General features: G+C 39.7%; 1 protein-coding gene and 2 pseudogenes across 5 annotated transcripts; 1 reads left to right on the plus strand and 2 right to left on the minus strand.

The window, feature by feature from the left end:
• The first annotated feature begins 511 nt into the window (after positions 1–511).
• Positions 512–4,840, plus strand: LOC112172680 (F-box/FBD/LRR-repeat protein At1g13570). 5 transcript variants are annotated; one of them, XR_002925326.2, is made up of 7 exons: positions 512–669; positions 794–1,212; positions 1,301–1,456; positions 1,558–2,910; positions 3,005–3,887; positions 3,994–4,149; positions 4,268–4,834. XR_002925326.2 is itself a non-coding variant. In XM_024310124.2 (7 exons), the coding sequence occupies exons 1-3, from the start codon at positions 532–534 to the stop codon at positions 1,870–1,872; spliced, it is 1,152 nt and encodes a 383-aa protein (XP_024165892.1). In that variant the 5' UTR covers positions 512–531; the 3' UTR covers positions 1,873–1,956; positions 2,680–2,910; positions 3,005–3,887; positions 3,994–4,149; positions 4,268–4,835. The 5 variants fall into 5 exon arrangements, 4 of the variants coding, with proteins under 4 accessions (XP_024165892.1, XP_024165896.1, XP_024165887.1 ...); XM_024310124.2 differs by having other exon boundaries at positions 512–1,212; positions 1,558–1,956; positions 2,680–2,910; positions 4,268–4,835; XM_024310128.2 differs by having other exon boundaries at positions 512–1,212; positions 1,558–1,956; positions 2,698–2,910; positions 4,268–4,835.
• Positions 4,841–5,841: 1,001 nt separating this feature from the next.
• LOC112170722 lies at positions 5,842–16,802 on the minus strand (annotated as a pseudogene).
• A 113-nt stretch (positions 16,803–16,915) lies between these two features.
• LOC112170724 lies at positions 16,916–25,309 on the minus strand (annotated as a pseudogene).
• Between the last annotated feature and the right edge of the window lie 360 nt (positions 25,310–25,669).

The raw sequence follows: 25,669 nt of genomic DNA on the forward strand, positions 1-25,669 counted from the left end.
TGTCACATGTTTCGTTAGAAAAAATAAGGTCAAATCAAAATTTCGAAAATATAAAATTGATAACTACACTATTGTCTAGCCTGATAGAAGGCCATGCGCCTTAAATATAGTCCTAATGTAATTCCAAAATATATTTATTCTAGAGAAAAAATTGCTAAATTTTGTTGTGAAGTAATTTGCTAAGGTTAATGAATAAAAAAAATGTCAAAGAATATGATTAATCAAAATTTGAAAAGTAATATTTTGTTGACTAAACTCATACTTGTAGGCGATAATCTTTAGTCAAATACGGGTAGGACATGCAGTAGGTGGAAAAACCTAACCTTGGTACGAAATTGGGAATTAAACAAGCCCTTAACGCAGGTACAATATTATCGACTCCATATTTCTGGACCGAAGTGAGTACACGCGCCTTGCTTAGCGCGTCTCACTCCACCAAACGCCATGACATGACGTCAGCCAAGTTATCCCTTGGGCCGAGCTGGCAATCAGCAACAGTGGGTCAGTTTTTTATCTTGGTACAAGTCGGCCATGCTTCCAGATCTAGAATTTGATGAATTTGACTGGAGGGAAAGAACAAATCGAGAGTTTGTGAACATGATTGATCATGTGCTCTTAGTTCATATTGTCCCCATACGCAAGTTCATACTACGCTGTACTATGAATCAGGTAGCCCCGAGAGATATTGATCGATGGATTACTCATCTATCAAGAAACTCTATCAAAGAGTTGATAATTAATCTTTGGATAGTCCAGGAATATAACATTCCATTCTCTCTGTTTTCATGTCAAGGTCTTGTTCGTTTGGAGTTACTCGAGTGTTTGCTCAAACCTCCGTCAACATTCAAAGGGTTCAAGAGCTTGAAGAGTCTTCAACTCCATCATGTCGGCATGGCCCAAGATGCGTTTGAAAATTTGATTCGTTGCAGTCCTCTGCTCGAGAGATTAACATTGCTAAGTTGTGACGGTGTCACCGGTCTCAGAATTGATGCACCCAATCTCCAATATTTGGAAGTTTTAGGTGAGTTTGATGTCGTTAACCTTGACAGTGCCTCAAGTATTACTGAGGCTGAAATTTGGATGGGCATCGGTAATGACCCAATAGGAGTTCCAGCCGGTTGGATTCCTGCCTGCAGTTCTAGCAATTTGCTCATGATCTTTGATCACCTACCTCACATTCGAAGGCTTGAAATTAGGAGGCACTTTTTAGATGTAATGTGCTTGCAAATTTGTTACTTGATCCTCAACATTGTCATTTGAATTTAACCATACTAATTAAATTTTTTGTGTTCTTTATCAGTATTTGTCTCTGGGCGCCTTGCCAGAAAAGCTCACTAAACCATGTCAACATCTGAAGGCTCTTTCTATAGACATATGCTTCGATGATCCGGATGCAATTCCAACTGCTCTATGCCTTCTGAGAAGCTCCCCTGCTCTACAAGAACTAGAAATTTTTGTGAGTTGACTCTGCTGACTTTAAATTACTGTAAAATATATAATTAGTTTCGACAGCTATTTGTCAAAACTTCAAGTTTTGATGCTATAGACATCTTGTAGGTGGATCAGAGAAAGAAACTCCCAAGGATACACTCTATTGTTGAAGAACTGAACTCTCCTTGTGTGAATGACAACTACAATTGCACATTTTCTCAACTGCGACTTGTGAAAATAACTGAGATCTCTGGTGTTAAAGCTGAACTAGATTTCATCAGATTTCTACTTTTAAGTTCACCTTTGCTTGAGAGAATGACTGTCATGCCTGGTAGATTTCCCGAGCCTTCTTATGCGGATGGTTTTCCGAAACTAGTAAAAGAGCTACTCCAGTTTAAACGTGAATCAAAGCATGCAGAGATAATTCTCCTGGACCCATAATTCATCAATGAATTGAAGCAGCTTTGAGGTTCTGGACTGCTGGTGGAAATGAATTTGGGTTTGGAGTTGTACCTTACACTGACGGTATTTAATATTTAGATTTCCACTGTCATTATTAAGTTCAATTTACTTATGAAATGATGTATCAAGTTATATCTTTTGTCAGAACAATGGAAGGTCCGAACAAAATCTGGTAAGAAAAATTTGGGTGTGGCAGTCTCTAATGTAATTTCAATGTCGTTTCATCATCAAAAAACCCTACTCGCTTCTCAGCTTAATTAGATGGTTTTGTTTGTTTCTGAATTTCTATGGCTTTGCACCTTTGACATGCAAATAATAGATGAGAAGTCATTGAACAAATGCAGAGCACCATTGACTTGTTGTTCCCACAGCACTAATGCACTTCCCATTCTCCTTAGAGCTGACCACGAAGACTCCACGTTAAATTGTATATACTTGAAAACTTCTTTTGTATATGACAGGTTAAATTGGGCTAGTATTATTCAATTAGTTGTGGTAATAGAACACTCCTCTGTAATAGTTTGCTTTCTATCTCGATCCAGCTCTAGATTCTCAATACACTTAAACACTAGAGAGTTAGAAAGGGTTATCTTTGTCACCTGGACTTACTTTCATTGAAGTTGCAAGAATGTAGCTCACTACATTGCTAAATGTGCTTACCCTTCTTTTTAGGCATGGTATTGGATGGTGGAACTGCCACCTGATTTCATCTGCCTATCTAACTTTTCATGTAAGAGTCGAAAGTCATCAGAGGGTTATGGTACTCCTTTTGTTGATACTGGGCAGGTTTATAAAATGGCACAGGACGTACTCCTTTTCTTTTCGGTTTTAAAAAAGCCCAAGATGCCAGGGCAGGAGGGAAACAGCTCACAAAAGGGCATAAAGCAAAGAAAAGGCCTTCATGATACAAAGAGGAGAACAAGAACAGTCAAAAGTAGACTCTGGGACAGAAATAGATCTAGACGAAGCTCCGCCATGATCCAGGTTGACGCTTAGGTGTGTTCTAACTCCTTTGAGGTATATCAAGCAATATATTAAGCAATTCAGAAGAATTCCTAGTAGCATCATATTCAAGTATTGTACCAACTATATATCCCTTCCTCATTTGCAGTGATGGAGTCTAATTTAGTGTGCTGGTGCTGAAGATGGAGTCGGACAGAATTAGCAGTTTACCAAATGATGTCACAGAAAAGATTTTTTCATGTATGCCGCTTAGGGAAGCAGTGAGGACAAGTGTTTTATCCAGCAATTGGAGGTACAAATCGGCCATGCTTCAAGATCTAAAATTTAATGAATATGACTGGAGGGAAAGCCAAAATCGGGAGGTCGATGATTATGATGATCAAATCCAAACAACCTTTGCGAACATGGTTGATCATATACTCTTACTTCATATCGGCATCATACGCAAGTTCCAGCTCCTTGCTGACAGGGTAGCCACCAGAGATATTGATCGATGGCTTACTCATCTATAAAGAAACTCTATCAAAGAGTTGGTACTTTGTCTCTGGGTATCTAAATACCACATTCCATTATGTGTGTTTTCTTGTCAAGATGTCGTTCTTTTGGAGTTAACTAAATATTTTCTTCTGGATTCAAATTTAACTGAGGTTTGGCTCAAACCTCCGTCAACGTTCAAAGGATTCAGGAGCTTGAAGAGCCTCCAACTTGTGGGCATCACCATGGCCCAACATGTGTTTGAAGATTTGATATGTTGCAGTCCTCTGCTTGAGAGATTAATATTGCAACATTGTGTTGGTGTCACCACTCTCAATATTGATGCACCAAATGTCAAATTTTTAGATATTTTAGGTGTCTTTGATGTTGTCAATCTTAAAAGTACCCTAAATCTTACTGATGCTTCAATCTATGTGACCATCTATACTGAAGCTCCTCACCAAAGATGGGTTCCTGGCAGTTCTAGCAATTTGCTCAAGATTTTTGATCACCTCTCTCATATTTGAAGGCTCGCAATTAAGTCGCATTTTTTAAATGTAATATATTTGCTAGCCAATTTCATACGTTTATCTAATGATCTTTGACATTGCCATTGGAATCTGATCCATAATAACTAAGTATGTTCTTTTGTGCATTGATCAGTATTTGTCTCTTGGTGCCTTGCCTGAAAAGCTTCCTGAACCATGTGAATATCTGAATGTTCTTTCTATAGACATATGCTTTGATGATCCGGATGCAATTCTAACTGCTCTATGCATTCTGAGAAGCTCCCCTGCTCTACAGGAATTAGAAATTCTTGTGAGTTGATTCTGTTGACTTAAAATTTAATTTATACCAACTTTACGGTAAACTGTCATATTAGTTTAGACAACTGTTTGCCAAAACTTCCAGTTTTAATGCTATAGACCTTTTGTAGATGGATCGCAGAAAGAAACTCACAAGGACACCCAGTGTTGTCGATGAACAGAAATCTTCTTGTTTAGATGTGAGCTACAATTGCACACTTTCTCAACTGAGACTTGTGAAAATAACTGACATCTCTGATTCTCTGGTGTTAAAGCTGAACTAGATTTCATCAGATTTCTACTTTTAAGTTCACCTCTGCTTGAGAGAATGACTATCACACCTCCTCAATTTCCTAAGCCTGCTTCTGTGGATGGTTTTCCGAAACTAGTAATAGAGCTACTCCAGTTTAAACGTGAATCAAAGCATGCAGAGATTATTCTCCTGGACCCATAATTCATCAACGAATTGAAGCAGCTAAGAGGTTCTGGACTTCCTGTAGAAATGAATTTGGCTAGGAGTTGTCCCTTTTGGTACAAGTTTAAAGTCTTTATATCAAGAATTCCATGCACTGTCATTATTAGTTGAACTTGATTACGAAATATGTATCAGGTTACTTTTTCTGTCAGAGTAATGAAAGGTCCGAAGCTAGTAAGAAAAATTTGGGTGTAGTAGCAGTCTCTTTAATGTAATAACAATGTCGGTTCATCATCAGAAACCCTTCTCGCTTCTCAGCTTAAATAGATGGTTTCAATGGCTGTGTATCTTTGACATGCAAATAAATGATGAGCAGTCATTGAACAAATGCAGAGCGACTCTAGCTTGTTCAGCACTTCAGCCAAGGTACCAATGCACTTTGCATGCATTCTCCTTAGAGCTGACACGACGGCTCCATTACTCAATAAATGGAGTACTAGAAAATATTTTTTGTATATGACATGTGAAATTTGCCTAGCTGTTACTCATTAGTTTTAGTAATAGAAAGTACATCTGTAACTATTTCCCTACTATTTCGATCGAGCTCTAGATTCCCAATACACTTGAACACGGGTGAGTCAGAAGAGGTTTGTCTATGTCAACTGGGCTTATGTTCAGCGACGTTGCAACAATGCAGCTCACCACAGGTTCGGTCTTGTATCCTAGATTCAAAACCCTTAAATGAATCAAAATAATTCCACACACAAGCATCCGATTAAAGTATAATCTTCATTTGGACTCTCTCTCTCTCTATCATTTTTTTTTTTTTGGAAGCCCAAAAAGCCAGGGCAGGAAAACAGCTCACTAGGGAATAAATGGACGAGCACCTTATCAGATGCTTAGATAAAGCAAAGAAAAGCCTTTTGTACAAAGTCATAGACACAGGAAAACAAGAACAGTCAAAAGTAAAGTAAGAGTCCCGGACATAACTAGATCTAGACGAAGCTCTGCCAAGAGATCCGGGTCATCACTTAGTTATGTTCTAATTCCTTTGAGATATATCAAGCAATATATTCAGAATAATTCCTAGCTAGATCATGTTCGAGTGCTTTCCCAAGTATATATTCGTTCCTCCTTTGCAGTGATCAAGTTAGAGTGTGCTGGTACTGAGGATGGATTTAGTAGTTTGCCAGATGATGTTACAGAAAAGATTTTGTCACGTTTGCCGCGTAAGGAGGCAGTAAGGACAAGTACTTTATCCAGAAAGTGGAGGTACAAATCAGAAATGCTTCAAGATCTAGTGTTTGATGAATTCAACATGCTATCTTGGTTGTCAGATTTGGTAGTAAAGTACTTGTTCATCTTGAAGGGAACTTTGCTGTTTCTTGGAATCAAAACTGACATCTCATAACATTCTGGAAGATCATGATTACGATCATGATCATAATGAACCCTACAAACTGCTGTGCCAAGTGAGAAAGGTGTGACGTCCGAGAGAGTGAAGTTTTTAAGCCTATTCCCATTTGGTATTCCACACCCATTTAAGAGTTAAGACTGCATCTTGAAGCCTATTCCCTTTTTTATTCCCACACCCGTTTAAGACTGCAGCTCGAACAGCTGCTCCATACGCAATCGCCTCATCAGGATTGATGCCCTTACACAATTCCTTCCCTTTGAACACATCTTGCAATAGCTCTTTCACCCTCGGAATTCTGGAAGAGCCACCAGCAAGAACAACATCATCCACATTCCCAGCGTCCATGCAAGCATCACTCAAACACTTTTTCACAGGCTCCATACACTGCTTGAAGAAATTCATTTTCAATTGTTCAAATTTGGCTCGAGTAATTGTAAGTACATTGGCCTATTACCATTCAACATATGATTTCCCACTACGACGAGGAAACCGGAGCTTCAAGGAAGCAAAGAGAAAGATCACAAGATCGGTTCTTGAAGACAAGATCAAGTCAAATCGAGTCACTGATCTTGAGTTTAATGTGTATTCATTCCATATTGGTTGGTATAAATCTAAATTGATATGCATATCGGTTGTATTAAGTCAATAATCCCTTATGCATTAAAATGGTTTTTAACATGCATATCAATTTGAGACCTTGTTAGGAAAGTGTCGATTGCACATTCAAAAACTGTTTTAAATCTTTCTATATTTATCTTAATCAATTATCAAGAAAAGATTTGATTGAGGGGGAGTTTTTCTCCCTTATAAAAAGGTTTCAAAACTAAAGTTTTGGTTAGGGTTTTTGACGGCTGAAATTGGTTTCTCTTTGAACTTCTTGTTTTGTTCAAATCGTTTTCGAAAAACCCTCTTTAATTGTTTCATGTGTTACTTTGCATAATCATTCACATTCACTCTCAAGATCAGTGATTCAATTGAGTGAAAGGAAGGCTGAAGATTGATTGCCTGGAATGTTGAATCTAGAGTTAGAATGGTTGTAAAACAAGTTAGCATTTGTTGCTAAGAAAAGGTGTTTGTTGTGAACAACACTACTTGTATTCTGTAAACTCTAGTGTTTAATATTGGATTGATTTTTCGTGTTGGCTACGTTAAAAGCCACGCAGCGAAGTTTCCTCAGTGGAGAGGTTTACACTGCGTTAGCAAATCTTCGTGTCATGTATCATACTTTCTTTGGTTAAACTCTTGAGAAAAAGTATTTTATCAACACTGGTTCCATCTAGTATTTTCAATTGGCATCAGAGCGGGTTCTAGAACCTTCTAGAGATCCCAGGAAAGATGGAACATTCACGTGATAGGGCTGCTGGGGGATCTATAAATAGTCCTCCCTGGTTCGAGGGTGGATGTGAAAAATACACTCAATGGAAGATTTACATGAAATCATACCTCTATGCTCAAGATGAACACGTGTGGAACATCGTAGAAAATGGCTGGAGTGTACCTATGACAAAAGCAAAAGAAGAAGGCGCTTCCACTACCACTCCCAAACCAAGGAAGGACTGGACTGAGGAAGAAGTTCGTAACTTGCAAGCAGATTTCAAAGCGAAGAACAGCATCTTCACAGCCCTATCGGAGCGGGAAAAACTGAGGATAAGTCATTGTGAGACTGCCAAGCAGGCATGGGATCTCCTACAGATTACATACGAAGGAAATAAAAAGGTACGTGCACAGAAACTGCAAGCACTGATTTTTGAATTCGAAACCATGACTATGGCAGATGATGAAACCGTGGATGACTTCCATGGTAGAATTCTTAAAATCTCCGGTCAGTGTCGCAGTCTAGGAGCACCTTTTGATGAAGATAAAATAGTCAAAAAGATACTCAGGGCTCTGCCGGAAAAATTTCACTCAAAGGTTACGAGCATAGAGGACTCTTTTGATATAGATGATTATCCACTTGATGAGCTCATCGGAAATTTGAAAACCTATGAGATGAGGTTAAAACCTGAGAAGAAAAACAAGGGCGTAGCCTTCAAAGCAGTGAAAGAAATTGAAGAGGAAGAAGGATCACTAGATCTTGCTCTACTGACGAAGGAATTCAAAAAATTTCTCAAAAGCAAGAACTCCTCTAAAAACACGAATGCTCCCAGAAGGAATAACTATATTGGCAGTGGTAACAACAGTGACTACAATAGTAAGAATGGAAGAGGAAACTTCAAAGGAAATCACTCAGGGAAACCAAAATGCTATGAATGTGGTGGTTTCGGTCACATTTCTACTGACTGTGGAAATAGGAAGCTTGGAAACAGCAACAACAAGTCACTCCTTTCAACTTGGAGTGATGATGAATCTCAAGAAATTGAAAATGTGGCTCTTGTCTCATCATTGTTGCCTGATTCTGAAAGTGATGAGTATTTCTCTGATGATGATGAAACAAATGTTCGCTGCAAACAACTCTACAAAGCTTCAAAGGCCACTCTGATTAGAAACTTGAGCTTGGAAAAAGAAGTAGATTTCCTGAGGACTGAAAAAGAAAAGGTGGAGAAACTATTCGAATCCTCACAATCTGCATGGAAACTGGAGAAAAGCAAACTCGTGAGTGAATCGGCAGATCTACAAGGTGACCAAAAGATACTGACGTGGAAGACTGAAAAGAATGAGTATCTCAACAAGATCAAACTTCTAGAACTGGATGTTAAAGGACAAAGAGCCCTGAACTTGGAACTGTTAGCGAAAAATGAGTCTCTACAACATGAGTTAAAATTAACTCAAGAAAGATTCATGAAGTTTGATATCAGCTCCACTTCCATGTCCAAGTTACTTGGATCAGGAAAAGCTCCTCATGATACATGTGGGCTAGGATACACTGGAGAAGATTCTAAAAGCACCAAATTCGTACGAGCCTCAAAACCATCTGTAGAGCAGATAGATGTCTCCCTTGATGATCATGTCAAAAGTGTAAGGGAAGGTAATTCAAACCAACATCATCAGGTAAAACTTGACCAAGAATCCCCCACTGGTCAACACAGGTACGCAAACCCTAGAACCTTTGTTCCTACTTGTCATCACTGTGGTAAGATTGGCCATATCAGACCTAGATGTAATGAACGGTTTTTAAACTTACAATTTTCTCAAGAAAAATGTACTGTTGAAACCTTACAGGTTGAGCTTAAAGAACAAAAGGAACTCATTAACAAATTAACTGAAATTGTTTCTCAAAAGAATCCTCAAACTGAAAGAAGAAAAGATGTCTGGACCAGAAAAATTAAAAGCAAAAATCATTGGTCCCCTGTTGGTGAAACTGATGATACATGTCTTTTTGTTTGTGCTAGCAAAATTCATCAACGCTCTCACATTGAGGCAACTTGTTTGGTAGCTTTAACTGCATTTGCTGACAAACGACGAGATTTTTGGTATGTTGACAGTGGTTGTTCTAGACACATGACTGGAGACAAAACCTGGTTTACTTCATTTGAGGATGAAAATACCTCTGGATCAGTCACGTTTGGAGATGGGAGGAAAGCTAACATTCTAGCTCGAGGTACAGTAAACACTCCAGGTATACCTAACCTTAAAAATGTGTTATTTGTTGAAGGATTAACTGCAAATCTGATTAGCGTCAACCATTTGGCTGATGACTATGAAGATATGTGGTTTAACAAACAGAGATGTTTGGTCCTAAATCAGAAAGGTGAAGGTATCATGGGAGGTATGAGATCTGTTGATAACTGTTATCATATTCAAGCAAATGAATCTTCTAGTTTGCAGTCTTGTTTGTCTGTTAAATCCACAGAGGAAACCTTTGAACTTTGGCACAGAAAGATGGGACATATCAACTATCAGGACTTGCTGAAATTATCTTCCAAACAATGTGTCCGAGGCTTGCCAAATTTAAAAGGTAAAACTGACAAGATGTGTGGAGACTGCAAGGTTGGAAAGCAAACTAAGGCACCTCACAGAATGGTAAATTCTGCGACAACCTCACAAGTATTGGAACTATTACACATGGATCTCATGGGACCAGCTCAATCTGAAAGTCTTGGAGGTAAGAGCTACATACTAGTAGTTGTAGATGATTTCTCAAGATACACCTGGGTAAACTTCTTGAAAGACAAAACTGAAACGTTTGAGTCCTTTAAGAACTTGAGTCAAAAATTAATCATTGAGAAACAATCATCTAATAACTGTTTAGTGAGAATAAGATCAGATAATGGAACTGAATTTAAAAATGCCTTTTTTTCTAACTACTGTCATGAGCTTGGTGTGTCACATGAGTTCTCAGCTCCAATAACCCCTCAACAAAATGGGATAGTGGAAAGGAAAAATAGGGTACTGCTAGACATGGCTCGAGTATTACTACACGCTGCAGGTTTAAGCAAAAACTTTTGGGCTGAGGCGATCAGCACTGCTTGCTACACAATAAATAGAGTATTCCTTAGACCAGGTAATGATCAAACTGCTTACGAGCTGTGGAAAGGTAAGAAGCCAAATGTTAAACACTTTCATGTTTTTGGCAGTCCTTGTTACATTCTACGAGATAGAGAACACCTTGGTAAGTTTGATGCTAGAAGTGATGATGGTGTGTTCTTGGGGTATTCTCTGAACAGCAGAGCATATAGGGTTTACAATAAAAGAACTCGTGTTGTTATGGAATCCATTAATGTTTCTATTGATGATCAATGTGTGAAACAGGAAGTAACATTTGCAGATACCTCACCCTTCTCGGTCACACCTTCACAGAATACTGAAACATCATCTGAGGAAGAGGAAGAGGAAATCCATGACAACATTTTTGAACCAGCTCCCACCCAAAGAAGAGGGTTCAAGCAAGTTCAAAAAGACCACTCCACTCAAGATATCATCGGCAATCTAACAGATGGTCCGATGACAAGGAGAAAGGCTGCAGTTCAGGTAAGTCCCTCTAAGGTAAGTGAAGAAAATGTATTACTGTGTTTCATTACCGAAAATTTGGTAAGCATGAACATTATATCTCATTTTGGTTTTGTGTCCATTATTGAACCAAAAAATATTAAGGCAGCCTTGTTGGATGATAACTGGATTAGCGCCATGCAAGATGAACTGAATCAGTTTACTAGGAATGATGTATGGTACTTAGTACCAAGGCCTAGTAAGTGCAATGTTATAGGAACTAAGTGGATTTTCAGAAATAAAAGCGATGAAAAAGGAAACGTGATTAGGAATAAAGCCAGACTAGTTGCTCAGGGATATTCACAGGTCGAAGGACTTGACTTTGACGAGACATTTGCTCCTGTAGCTAGGTTGGAATCTGTTAGATTACTCCTATCCATTGCTTGTCATCTCCGGTTCAAATTGTTTCAAATGGATGTCAAAACTGCCTTTCTGAATGGATTTCTTCAGGAGGAAGTTTATGTAGAGCAGCCTCCAGGTTTCCAAGATCCACACAACCTAGATCATGTCTACCGGCTCAAGAAAGCCCTGTATGGGCTAAAGCAGGCTCCTCGAGCCTGGTATGAGAGACTATCCACTCATCTTGTGGGAAAAGGGTATGCTAGAGGATCCATAGATAAAACATTGTTTGTGAAACGAACCAAAAATGACATTATCATTGCCCAAGTGTATGTTGATGATATTGTATTTGGTTCCACTTCTAAATACCTTGTCAAAGAATTTCAATCTGTCATGGAAAGTGAATTTGAAATGAGCATGTGTGGTGAACTAACGTATTTTCTTGGACTGCAAGTAAAGCAGATAGACACAGGTTTGTTTCTCTCTCAATCAAAATACGCTGAGAACCTGATCAAGAAATTCGGTCTTGCTTCCAAGAAGACAGTGACCAATCCCATGAGTACAACTACCAAGTTAACCGAAGATCATGAAGGAAAATCAGTTGATCCGACTCTCTATCGAAGTATGATCGGGAGTTTGCTCTATCTCACTGCCAGCAGACCTGACATCTCTTACAGTGTGGGTGTGTGTGCTCGATTTCAAGCAAACCCCAAAGAATCTCACCTGGACGCTGTCAAAAGAATAATCCGCTATGTGGCAGGTACAGTTAATTGTGGCCTTTTCTATACCTTCGACACTAATGTAGAAATTGCAGGATACTCTGATGCTGACTGGGGAGGAAATTTAAAGGATCGGAAAAGCACTTCAGGGGGATGTTTTTTCATTGGCAACAATCTGGTTGCCTGGCATAGCAAGAAACAAAACTGCATATCCTTGTCTACTGCAGAAGCTGAATATGTTGCCGCTGGAAGTTGCTGCACACAAATACTTTGGATGAAGCAAATGCTTCATGATTATGGCATATCTCAAGGTAAGTTGTCTATTTTCTGTGACAACACTAGTGCTATTAACATCACTAAGAATCCAGTTCAACACTCTCGAACAAAGCACATTGATCTCCGATATCATTTTATTAGGGATTTGGTTGAACAAAACATACTTGAGTTAAGCTTTGTGCCCACTGAAAATCAACTTGCTGATCTGTTCACTAAGCCTCTTGACACTGCTAGGTTTGAAATGTTGAGGAATGCCCTAGGGATATGTTCTAAGCATTAAGGCAAAATGATGACTGTCCACTATTGATTGAGAAAATTGTGATCCTAGTATCCCTTGATCACAGTCACTAGTGAAATGTACATATTTTCAGTCATGTATCTTATGTTATCATGCCTTATTCTGGACAAATGAAATTGTGTACTCATGTTTAGTCACTGAATCAAGTAACCCTACTATGCATCTTCACCTATAGCCTATGTGGTGGCATGTTTCCTTTTGTTTTCTGTCAAATGAGATTCAGTGAAGTAGACGAACTGCTTCATTTGCTCACATAACTAATTCCCTCTTCTCAAAGTAATCAGGTCCTAGTTGTGGTGAACTTTCTAGGATTTGTAAGAAACGAGAACGGAAAATTGTATCCCATCTCTCAAAGTAATCAGGCCTTAGTTGTGGTGAACTTTCTAAGGTTTGCAAGAAACGAGCTGGTGAGTGATCTTTGCACGTAACATAAAATCATGCAGACAACTACTCGAGACTCTCTCCATGGAGCATCCTTGTTATGCTTAGTACCCTAAGAACATCTGTTCTGGGAGTTGCTGAGAAGAGTCTTGTTACATGAGTACTATTTGTCACTAAATAAAGGAGATCTTTGACTCCACTAAAACATGTGCTTGGGAACTATGATTCCTGCTCCTTCTTAGGAGATTTCATGAGCTTTACTTTAGTTCTCTTACGTCACTCCTTCTCTATGACACTAAACTCTTTTCTAAGCCCCACATCATGGTTATATTCACTTCTATCACAGGTTTACTCCTTAAGGTCTAACTATGAGTACCAATTCTTATTGTTGAGAGAATACATCATGCTTCGTACTCTGAACTATGTGCCTTCAACTAAGTGATCTGTGCTCTCTGTGATTAAACTTCGCTATATTTTCTCTCCTCGATATGACCTATGCATTCATTGCCTTGATACTTGCAAAGGAAATGATCCTCTGATATACTTGCAGATTCCCTGAATATATTTTGGCTCTTCGTTTCCTTCCTTGATGGTAATCTGCCTACACTTAATTTCCATAATGATTATGCCTAAGTTGAGGGGGAGAAGTTATCTGCATGCGTATATCTAGGGAAAATAAATTGTCATAACTTCTCTCCCCATTTGAGCCGCTCTCCCAATCGGTGTGTTCCTTGGTCTTCCTTAAACCTAACTGTTCACTACATATAGCCTCTCTTGTCTCCCTCGGATTTTACTCTTGGTTGTCTCTGTGTGCAGGTTCTTTCACCCACTGCTCTCTCACCATGGTTCGCTCACAGCAAACAACTCGCCTTGGAGGACATCGCCGCCTGCCTCCTCCAGAAGAAGGTCGTCAGGCCGCTGCCAGAGCCGGGATTCTCCATCCCGGCATGCACCGTGCACGCAGTCGGAGTCCTCCTCCTCCTGTCTCTCTGGAAAGTCTCCGTGATCAGATTCTGGTGGCTGACTGGCGAATTGCTTGCCTCACGACGGACATGGACGACATGCATTCTCTTCTGGTTCGAACTCGTCATGCCCTGACCACTCTCACACAGGAGATCCGGAACATGCAGCGCCACCCTCCCGGGTTTGACGCTCCCGGTCCATCCCATGCCATGCAGGAGCCTGTCGCACCAGAGGAAAGCTCGGATTCCATGGATGAAGAGAAATTTCTGGACACCGTCACCAAGCTTTGTGAGGAATTTGACGTGCCCTCCCATTCAAAGGGGGAGAAGTAACTTGATTTTTCTTACTTATTTCTGTTTCTGCATTTTTAATTTTTGATGGACAAAAGTTTTTTTTGGTGTGTAAGTGCATAAGCACAGATACTCTTGGGATGCTTGCTATTATTATTCTTAAGTAATCGTATTTTGGCTACTTGGATCCGGAAAAGGATGGAAACTGATTCCTTAATCCAAGTAGCACCCTTTGTTTAGTGATTAGTGTTTATCTGTGAAACCTAACTTGCAGGACAAAAGATGAAAAATCATGTGTTGAATGGGAATGCCCAAAGGGGAGATTGTAAGTACATTGGCCTATTACCATTCAACATATGATTTCCCACTACGACGAGGAAACCGGAGCTTCAAGGAAGCAAAGAGAAAGATCACAAGATCGGTTCTTGAAGACAAGATCAAGTCAAATCGAGTCACTGATCTTGAGTTTAATGTGTATTCATTCCATATTGGTTGGTATAAATCTAAATTGATATGCATATCGGTTGTATTAAGTCAATAATCCCTTATGCATTAAAATGGTTTTTAACATGCATATCAATTTGAGACCTTGTTAGGAAAGTGTCGATTGCACATTCAAAAACTGTTTTAAATCTTTCTATATTTATCTTAATCAATTATCAAGAAAAGATTTGATTGAGGGGGAGTTTTTCTCCCTTATAAAAAGGTTTCAAAACTAAAGTTTTGGTTAGGGTTTTTGACGGCTGAAATTGGTTTCTCTTTGAACTTCTTGTTTTGTTCAAATCGTTTTCGAAAAACCCTCTTTAATTGTTTCATGTGTTACTTTGCATAATCATTCACATTCACTCTCAAGATCAGTGATTCAATTGAGTGAAAGGAAGGCTGAAGATTGATTGCCTGGAATGTTGAATCTAGAGTTAGAATGGTTGTAAAACAAGTTAGCATTTGTTGCTAAGAAAAGGTGTTTGTTGTGAACAACACTACTTGTATTCTGTAAACTCTAGTGTTTAATATTGGATTGATTTTTCGTGTTGGCTACGTTAAAAGCCACGCAGTGAAGTTTCCTCAGTGGAGAGGTTTACACTGCGTTAGCAAATCTTCGTGTCATGTATCATACTTTCTTTGGTTAAACTCTTGAGAAAAAGTATTTTATCAACACTGGTTCCATCTAGTATTTTCAGTAATAGTTGCATTGAAGTCAATACCCTGATCCAAACAGTCGATGTCGATGTCAACTGAAGATGTGAATGACAGTCTCCTCTTTGCCTTCTCACATGCATTTTTCAACCTAGTAAGAGCTCTCGAGTTCCCTCTAACGTCCAAATCACTCTTCCTCTTGAATTGCTCGGCACAATATTTCACCATTTCGTTATCAAAATCTTGACCTCCAAGGTGGGTATCTCCAGCGGTGGCCATCGCATCAAAGACGCCATCACCTATTACCAGTAGTGATACATCTATAGTACCACCACCTAAATCAAATATCATAACAGTTCTTTTGCCCTCTGTACCGGCTTTCTTGTCGAGGCTGTAAGCAATGGCTGCAGCAGTTGGTTCATTTATCATACGAATCACATTTAGGCCAGCGATTTTAGCAGCATTTTTGATAGCCTGACGTTGTGAGTCATTAAAGTAAGCAGGGACAGTAATAACAGCATTTTTTACACTTGATCCAAGATAGGCTTCAGCAACTTTATGCATGTTTGCGAGTACCATGGATGATATTTCTTCAGCAGCAAAATGTTTCTCTAGGCCCTTGTCTTTCACAACAATAATGGGCTTGTCATTAGGACCTTCGATGACCAAAGCTTCAAATCACTCGAACACATGCATCACTAAATCTTCTACCTATCAATCGCTTTGCATCTGCAAATGGCAAATTTGTGGAACAGAATCAGGCATTTATGAAACATCCGATATCGAAGCAATACACATACACGAGACAAACCGGCCAGTTCAATTAACTTTGCCAAGCAACAATGTTTGTCGGTTAGGAAAAAAGTTAGGATGATTTTCATACCGATCGATGTGCCAGCTTTTAACACTGAGAAAATACGAGTGCTACTTGAGGCACTTATTTCTTTTCTTTTGCAAAATTATAACTTAATGACATGGAGAATATCCACAATGTGTCGCGAGAAGTGTTAGTGGCTTCTTTAGTATTAGCTGCAGGGCCTAAATCAATCTCCAAAAGCTTTAAATAACCTGGATAATTCCCAGGCTTTCCAAAGTTACGAAACCACAATACAGAAGCCTAATAATTAAGAATTTGTTGAGGAAAGAAAAAAGAGGTAAAACAACGCAGCTGCAGGAAATAATAATACAATTTATAGAAGAAAGACCATTTAATTCTTCTCAAAAAAGAAAAGAAAAAAAAGGACTATTTAATTAGAATTTGATATATTTGTGGATGTGAGATGAATAAGATTGATGATCATACCAAAGACTGTATTGGTGGGGTTTTTGATGATCTGGTTAAGTGCTGCATCTCCTACCAATCGCTTAGTATCAGTGAAGGCAACATAAGATGGAGTGGTTCTGTTGCCTTGATCGTTCACTATAATCTCAACACGATTTTGCTGCCACACTGCTACGCACGAGTAGGTTGTCCCCAAGTCAATTCCTATGGCATGACCCGCCATTGTTTCAAGAACTTAAAGAAGAATATATAAAACAAGATCGAAGAAAACTGGTCTCGATGATTGATTGTCTGCTGGTTACTTGGTCAGTGTTTTATAAGAAACAAAATTCACTGTCACTTATTCATTAGGATGGAAAGCAATCTTTTGCGAACTTCATAGAAGTAGCCCAGGATCACAACAGCAGCACAAATTGCAACTCCAACTGCACCTTGTGCCAGTATGGTGCTACCCTTTGCAACAATCTTGGAGGAACTTGTAGTAAACCCAAGCTCAGAGAGTTTCTTATGTGATTCAGCATAATCTCTGAAAAATGCCTCCTCATCCTGCCATATGCCAAATTTTAGAAAAGGTGAAAAGAGAAAGCATATCAAATAGAAACATATCACAATCAGAACAGTATTTCCCATCTCTTATCCTAATTTCTTTCCCTGCCGTGAATCCCTTTCAACGTAAACTCACTCCTCATCCACGTCCCATGGGGTATTTTGATACCCCATCCTTACATGAGTGACCTCCTTTCTTTTCCATATAAACATGGACATTTAGAACAGTAATTGATCTATACGATGTGAGTTCTAAACGAATAATCAAATAAAAGCATTACCTAACTTAACGAATAACAATGATACCATTATAAAGTAAGAACGATGGAGACTAGACAGCACAGGTCACCAATCATCCTCATCTCCATCAGCAAATCACCCATTTTGGGCAGGGCCTAGAACCCACCCATCCCTAGCTAAAATAATTCAATTCATTCAACCAAGAACCAGATTGGGAGAATGATATTATTCACTCCAAATGGTTCCCAAAATAACCTTAGTCATAGCAAGTGCGAAATTTAACCAAATTATTTGGCAGAGTCACCTGAAGAGTTGCTCCATTTGCATAGTACAGCAAGTCTAATCCAGTATTAATTACTATCACCAGCAAAGTCCATTATAAAATTGATTACACTAAGTAGCAGATCATCAAGTTTATCTCAATGCAGAAGTCATAGGGACTTCCATTTCAATAAAAAAAAAGGTCGCAGGGACTTCATAAACTTAGAGCACAAGCAATAATAAAAGAAAGCTATTATACTCGAGTGGACTCCATTCCTAGTTCATAAGAACAAAAGCTCTTAAAGCAGATCAAAACTTGTTCCCGTGGTAAGCCATCATATATAAATAGCTCAATCAAACTCTACCAATTTCCAAGTGGTTCGCAGGTTAGGGTTGACCAGATTATGCGCCAAGGGAACATCGGTGAGGCAAATTTGATAATGTTGTAAAGGTAGCACCAACTTCTATGCAATAGTAAAAGTAGTTCAAAAAGTTCCAATACTGTTAATCAAGCAGGCTGTGCTATACAACACTTTCCAGCAGTAAAATAGAACTAAACAAGCTCAAATTACCTTTGCATATAGCTCAACATATTTACGGAACTCAGCATCATCTAACAGAGCTGTTGATGTAGAACAGATGGCGGTCCAATTTCAAGAACAATTGGATCGTGCTAAAGGTGGAAACCGAAAAGTGACTAGTAGACGTGAAATGGGCCTCCGGAGTCCGATTGGGACGCACTTTAGCTTTTCGGAAAGGGAATCGCGCCAGAAATCAAACTCGTGGCTATGCCACGATGTGTGACCTTTTTCGGGCTTTCGGGGTCGTTTAGGGCCTCAAAACTGCATTTTTCTATTTTACCCGTTTTTGGTTTTCTTATTTAATTTTGGGTTGTTTTCGTTTTTATCCATGGGCCTTAGGGTTTCGTTGTTAGTCGCCCTAGGGTACTTTTCTCTTATTTATGCGGCTGCAGAACGGATCTTATCATCTTTTATCAATTAAATTGAGATTATTCTCTTTTATCTCTGGTGGACTCCAGAATCTTTTGCTTAGGTTTATTGCTGGTAAACCTAGTTATCAATCCGACTGCGTCAGGTGGTATCAGAGCAGGTCTTCCCTGTCTCTTTTATTTACCTTCGTAGCAATGGGTGAAGTCACGAAATCAGATATTGAAGCTCTTACAGCAGCGTTTACCGCTGCCATCAATTCCATGGATAATCAGATCGGAGAAATTCGTGGATTGTTGGGTGAGAGGAACAACAACAACCACAACAACAATAATCAGCGTAGAGATGGGGAAGGAGGCCAGCGAGTTAGGGCTCCACGTGGTGAAGTTGTTGATAATACATCAGAATCTGAACCTGAAGAAGAAATTTTACAACATGAACAACATGGACAAGCTGACCAGGATTACAAAGTCAAGGCCGAAATTCCTTTCTTTTCGGGCAATTTGGGTGTAGAAGATTATTTGGATTGGCAGCTTCAGGTGGACAGATTCTTTGAGATTATGGAAGTGCCTGAACACAAGCAAGTTAAGCATGTAGCCTGGAGATTGAAGAGTACTGCAGCAGTATGGTGGGATAAGTTGTAGAACACTTGAAGGAAGCAGAGGAAGCAGGGTGTTAGAACATGGCGAAGAATGAAGCAGTTGATGATGGAAAGGTTCTTGCCAGATGATTATGAGCAGATTCTATATAGGCTGTATATTGAATGTGTCCAGGGAACTAGGACGGTGGCTGATTATACGGCTGAGTTCTTACGCTATTCAGAGCGTAACGAATTAGGAGAAACTGAAGGCCAGAAGGTGGCTCGCTATATCAGTGGGCTGAAGCCTTCCATTCAGGAGAGAATTGGGTTACAAACTGTTCATACTATGGCCGAAGTTACAAACCTAGCATTGAAAGCAGAGTTGTTGGAGAAACCTTCACGAGCTTCTTCTTTCCAAAGGTATAACTACCAAAGGAGTGCAGATTTGGTTAATGCCTCAACTGCCAAGGGTACAACTACGCTGCAGAGAGCAGAAAACGCCTTTAAAGCTTCTAATCCCCCTTTTAAAGGTGCGGGCAGTTCTAACAATTCTAGTGGTGCTCAAAATAGAGCCCCGAATCAGAGGTTTAATAATCCTTATGCTAGACCTACAGGAGATGTCTGTTATCGATGCAACAAGCCTGGGCATAGATCTAATGTGTGTCCTGAGAGGAGACAAACTGCCCTTATAGATGATTATGATGAGGATGAAGAAGAAGTTGGAAGAGATGGCGATTATGATGGGGCTGAGTTTGCGGAGGAGGAATCTCCTGAGAAGATTAATATTGTGTTGCAGCGGGTTCTACTATGTCCTAAAGATGAAGGGCAGCGGCGCAATATTTTCAGGTCACTTTGTTCCATTAATAACAAAGTGTGCAATTTAATTGTGGATAATGGAAGCTGCGAAAATTTTGTGGCCAAGAAACTGGTGGAATATTTGCAGTTACCTACGCAACCTCATGAGACACCTTATTCCCTCGGGTGGGTCAAGAAAGGTCCACAAGTTCGAGTTGTTGAATCCTGCAAAGTACCGGTAACCATTGGTAAGCATTATAAAGATGAAGTTTTATGCGACATTATTGATATGGATGCTTGTCATATTTTGTTTGGACGACCTTGGCAATTTGATGTGGATGTGACTTATAAAGGCAGGGACAATGTGATGTTGTTTATGTGGAATAACCATAAAATTGCTATGGCTCCTGTGTGTCAATTTGAGAAGTCTGGTGTGAAGAAAGTGGAGAGTTTCCTGACCTTGTCTAGCAGTGAACTTGAGATGGAGAGGGCCTTTAAAGAATCTGAGGTTTTCTGTCCAATGGTGATAAAAGGGTTGTTGTCTGCAGAAAAGGAAGAAGTGGTGATCCCCAAGGAAGTGCAGAACATATTGGGGGCATTTAAAAAGCTGATCTCGGATGAGTTGCCCAACGAGCTGCCACCTATGAGAGACATTCAACATCAGATTGATTTGGTGCCTGGAGCTAGCTTGCCCAATCTGCCACATTACCGAATGAGTCCCAAGGAGAATGAGATTTTGAGAGAGCAGATTGAAGATTTGTTGAAAAAGGGGTTCATTCGAGAAAGTATGAGTCCTTGTGCAGTTCCAGTCCTCCTTGTTCCTAAGAAGGGCAATCAATGGCGGATGTGTGTTGATAGCAGGGCCATTAATAAGATAACTGTGAAGTACAGGTTCCCTATTCCTCGTTTGGAAGACATGCTTGATGAGCTAGAGGGTTCCAAAGTGTTTACCAAGATAGACCTTCGAAGTGGATATCACCAGATTCGAATCAAGCCAGGAGATGAATGGAAGACAGCTTTTAAGAGCAAGGATGGCTTGTACGAGTGGATGGTTATGCCATTCGGATTGTCTAATGCACCCAGCACTTTTATGAGGCTTATGAACCAGGTTTTTCGCCCTTTTATAGGTTCCTTTGTAGTAGTGTATTTTGATGTTATACTGATATATAGCAGGACCAAAGAAGAACATCTGGTGTACTTGAAGCAGGTTTTGGTAGCTTTACAGGAGAATAAACTGTACATCAACCAAAAAAAATGTACATTCTGCACCAGCAAGTTATTATTTCTGGGATTTGTGGTTGGAGAAGAAGGCATTCAGGTTGATGAAGAGAAGGTACGGGCTATAAGAGAATGGCCAGCTCCAAAGACAGCTTCTGAGGTGCGGAGCTTTCATGGTTTAGCTACCTTCTACAGGAGGTTTGTGAAGAATTTCAGTACCATTACTGCCCCTATTACTGAATGTTTGAAGAAAGGCAAATTCCAGTGGGGAGAGGAACAAGAGAAGAGTTTTGCCTTGATCAAAGAAAAGCTTTGTACTGCACCAGTTCTCGCTCTTCCTAATTTTGATAAGGTTTTTGAGGTTGAATGTGATGCTAGTGGCGTGGGAGTAGGTGCTGTGTTGTCACAAGAGAAGAAACCAGTAGCATTCTTTAGTGAAAAGCTGAGTGAAGCTCGCCAGAAGTGGAGTACTTATGATCAAGAATTTTATGCAGTGTTCCGAGCATTGAGACAATGGGAGCACTACCTGATTCAGAGAGAATTTGTACTGTTCACGGATCATCAAGCCTTGAAGTACCTTAATAGTCAGAAAACTGTGAATAAGATGCATGCCAGGTGGGTGAGTTTTCTGCAGAAATTTCCTTTTGTGATTCAACATAAATCTGGTACTCTTAATAGGGTGGCAGATGCTTTGAGTAGGAGGGCTTCCTTGCTGGTCACCTTAGCTCAGGAGATTGTGGGGTTTGAGCTCTTGAAGGAGTTGTATGAGGAAGATACTGATTTTAAGGAGATCTGGACCAAATGCAGTAGCAATAATGCAGTTGCAGATTTTTATGTGAATGAAGGGTATTTATTCAAAGGCAATCGGTTATGTATCCCTAGTTCTTCATTGCGAGAAAAACTGATTCGAGATCTGCATGGAGGGGGTTTGAGTGGGCACTTGGGCCGAGACAAAACTATTGCTAGCCTTGAGGAGAGGTATTTCTGGCCACAGTTGAAGAAGGACGCAGGAACTATCGTAAGGAAGTGCTACACCTGCCAGGTTTCTAAGGGTCAGTCTCAAAACACAGGTCTTTATCTACCTTTACCTGTTCCTGATGATATTTGGCAGGACCTTGCTATGGATTTTGTGTTGGGACTACCCCGTACCCAAAGGGGAGTGGATTCAGTGTTTGTGGTAGTTGACAGGTTCTCTAAGATGGTGCATTTCATCGCATGTAAGAAGACTGCTGATGCTTCTAATATAGCTAAACTGTTCTTCAGAGAAGTGGTTCGTTTGCATGGAGTACCCAAGTCCATTACATCTGACCGAGACACCAAGTTCCTTAGCCATTTCTGGATTACCTTGTGGAGGATGTTTGGAACAACTTTGAACCGTAGCAGCACAGCTCATCCTCAAACTGATGGACAGACAGAGGTTACTAATAGAACCTTGGGTAACATGGTTCGGAGTGTTTGTGGAGATAGGCCCAAACAATGGGATTATGCTTTACCACAGGTGGAGTTTGCTTATAACAGTGCTGTGCATAGTGCAACAGGGAAGTCCCCATTCTCCTTAGTTTATACTGCTGTTCCTCGACATGTGGTGGATTTGGTAAAGCTTCCTAAAGTTCCTGCTGTTAGTGTTGTTGCTGAAAGCCTGGCCAAGGATGTGCAGTTTGTTCAAGAATCAACTAAGGGCAAATTGGAACAAACTAATGCCAAGTATAAAGCTGCAGCTGACAAGCATCGGCGAGTTAAAGTGTTCCAGGAAGGTGATGACGTGATGGTGTTCCTGAGGAAGGAGAGATTCCCTGTTGGTAACTATAACAAGTTGAAGCCCAGAAAGTATGGTCCTTTTAAGGTGGTGAAGAAGATCAATGATAATGCTTATGTTGTTGCACTTCCAGATTCAATGGGCATTTCTAACACTTTCAATGTTGCTGATCTGCATGAGTTTCGTGAAGATGAGGCTCTTTATCCTGAAGAGAACTCGGGGTCGAGTTCTTCGGAGGTGGAGGAGACTGATGTAGAACAGATGGCGGTCCAATTTCAAGAACAATTGGATCGTGCTAAAGGTGGAAACCGAAAAGTGACTAGTAGACGTGAAATGGGCCTCCGGAGTCCGATTGGGACGCACTTTAGCTTTTCGGAAAGGGAATCGCGCCAGAAATCAAACTCGTGGCTATGCCACGACGTGTGACCTTTTTCGGGCTTTCGGGGTCGTTTAGGGCCTCAAAACTGCATTTTTCTATTTTACCCGTTTTTGGTTTTCTTAGTTAATTTTGGGTTGTTTTCGTTTTTATCCATGGGCCTTAGGGTTTCGTTGTTAGTCGCCCTAGGGTACTTTTCTCTTATTTATGCAGCCGCAAGCGGCTGCAGAACGGATCTTATCATCTTTTATCAATTAAATTGAGATTATTCTCTTTTATCTCTGGTGGACTCCAGAATCTTTTGCTTAGGTTTATTGCTGGTAAACCTAGTTATCAATCCGACTGCGTCAGCTGTATCTGATGAAAGTTTCAGCAATCCCTCTGATTCCCCTTTCAGCAATTCTCTAGTATCAACAATGAGTACACATGCATTCAAAATTTCAGACCAAAATGGAAAGAGTACAAATGCATGACAGACATGCAAGCAAAATAATATGAAATTATGTTGTACCAAAAAAAATAATATGAAATTATGAAATTTTCACCGTCAAGTTTAAGTCTTACATGAAGTATTGAGTTATCAAACTTCAGGGGTTCCTGAGTCCAAGGACCATCAAAACCAGACCATAAAAGATTAACGCAGAATGAGCATGTGGTCTATCAAATACCAAAGAAAAGCCATAAAGAGAAACAGAAGGAAGATTTACCAGCGCCCGAGAGAGTGCAACAATATCCTTGTCAGATAACCCCATTCGATAGAAGATGTCCCTCATATGTGCTGCACCTATAATTGGAACCAAATCGACAGAAAAAGAATTCAACATCCAAATTTCTTAACTGGCATCTTCACCCAAGCAACGCAAACAAACAGGCATCTTCACCCAAGCATCTAGCATTCTTAAGTACATTAACAAAGCTAGGAGATAAGGTGCCCTGGATGGGAGGCGCGGGGAGGTGATGGTTGAGTTCAACATGGGAGCAAGCAGCTTCCAGAAATGCCATGGGTTAACAGGACACAATGCATCCCAGAGCTTCAAAAATAATTCCTATAACTTGTAAGTATATTTCATTGTATATTTGAAGAAAAGCTTTACTTCCTAGTTTCTCAAAGAACATCACAGTGTTTTGACAACAAGGAATAAATAAAATCAGGAAATAAAGTTGGAAAGCCTGAGTTGTTGTAATGCAACAACAGCATTTTGACGCCTAGTACTAAGCGATGTAAAGAAACTGTCCACAACTACAAATCAATGACAGTATAGTTGCATTAAAAGACCACCATATGTAGGACTGTGGGCGTGCATATAGGTGACATGTGACCTGGATCACATCAGTCTCCCCGTGCATCATTTTTTTTCCTTCACAATTTCACCTCTAAACTACATAAAAGAAGACCTCAATACCGAATCCACCCCATCACGCTCAATGCAAACTTTGATCTATCGCATAGAAACTCAACCTATGTATACAGAGCAGAAATTGGAGGAAAATAGTGGGTTAGGTTGACATGATTGAGATGGCAAAAATAAGATCTGAAATGCTCTCTTCTTTGTTCTCTTCATCTTGCACTACAACAACACGAAACAGAATGCTAATATATTACAGAAATGTTACTACGAACCGCTCATCTAGTATAACTAGGAAATTCCAAAACCTCCTGAAAATGGATAACATTTACGAATCTATGATCCACTCAAGATGCTAGCATAAAGCAAACCAGACGACCAATATATTTGCAAGGTTGTATAAAACTTGCAAAAAGTATCTAAGGTATCGCAACAGACCTTTTTTAGCATCTGGAAGTTGTCCTTCCTTGGGAGAAATTTTTGAATCCTAAGCTTAACAACAAACCGCTTAGATAGAAACATTTGGCAAGCAATTATGAAGAAACTAGCAACTTTCTTGAAATAAGAAAGAAGTGACCAGTACATACCTTCCTGCCAGGAGTAAAATCAATGGTGACCTCAACAGCAACAACACCAGCAAGCTAAAAATAAAGTAATTTTGTCATTTAATAGCTTCATTGAAGAGTCCATGCTATGTCCAAGAAATTTAAGGAAAATACTTGTATTATCATTTGCAAAGGCCAAAGCCACTTTTGTATGCTTAGACTTCAGTTCCTCTGACATCAGAAAGAGCTGAAATTGTTAGGCGTTACTCACAAATGCATCAATGTAAATTAATAATTATACTATCTTATATATAGTAGCCAGAAGCGTATAAAGTTTTACAGTGTTATTACAAATATTACCAAATGTATGGCACCTTGGAGACAACAGAACATTCAACATTCAATGTAGAAAATCACCATTGGGGAAGTAGATGGCTTGATAAAGCTTTGCAATGAGTGAATTTGGATTCTTCACTATAT

Source organism: Rosa chinensis, chromosome 6 (genome assembly GCF_002994745.2).
Source record: "Rosa chinensis cultivar Old Blush chromosome 6, RchiOBHm-V2, whole genome shotgun sequence".
In the NCBI taxonomy this organism is placed as follows: domain Eukaryota; kingdom Viridiplantae; phylum Streptophyta; class Magnoliopsida; order Rosales; family Rosaceae; genus Rosa; species Rosa chinensis.

Coding starts and splice junctions, on each gene's coding strand:
- LOC112172680 (XM_024310119.2), top strand. CDS start 532: ATGCTTCCAGATCTAGAATTTGATGAATTTGACTGGAGGGAAAGAACA. Junction 1,213..1,300: donor TTAGGAGGCACTTTTTAGAT/GTAATGTGCTTG, acceptor GTTCTTTATCAG/TATTTGTCTCTGGGCGCCTT. Junction 1,457..1,557: donor TACAAGAACTAGAAATTTTT/GTGAGTTGACTC, acceptor GACATCTTGTAG/GTGGATCAGAGAAAGAAACT.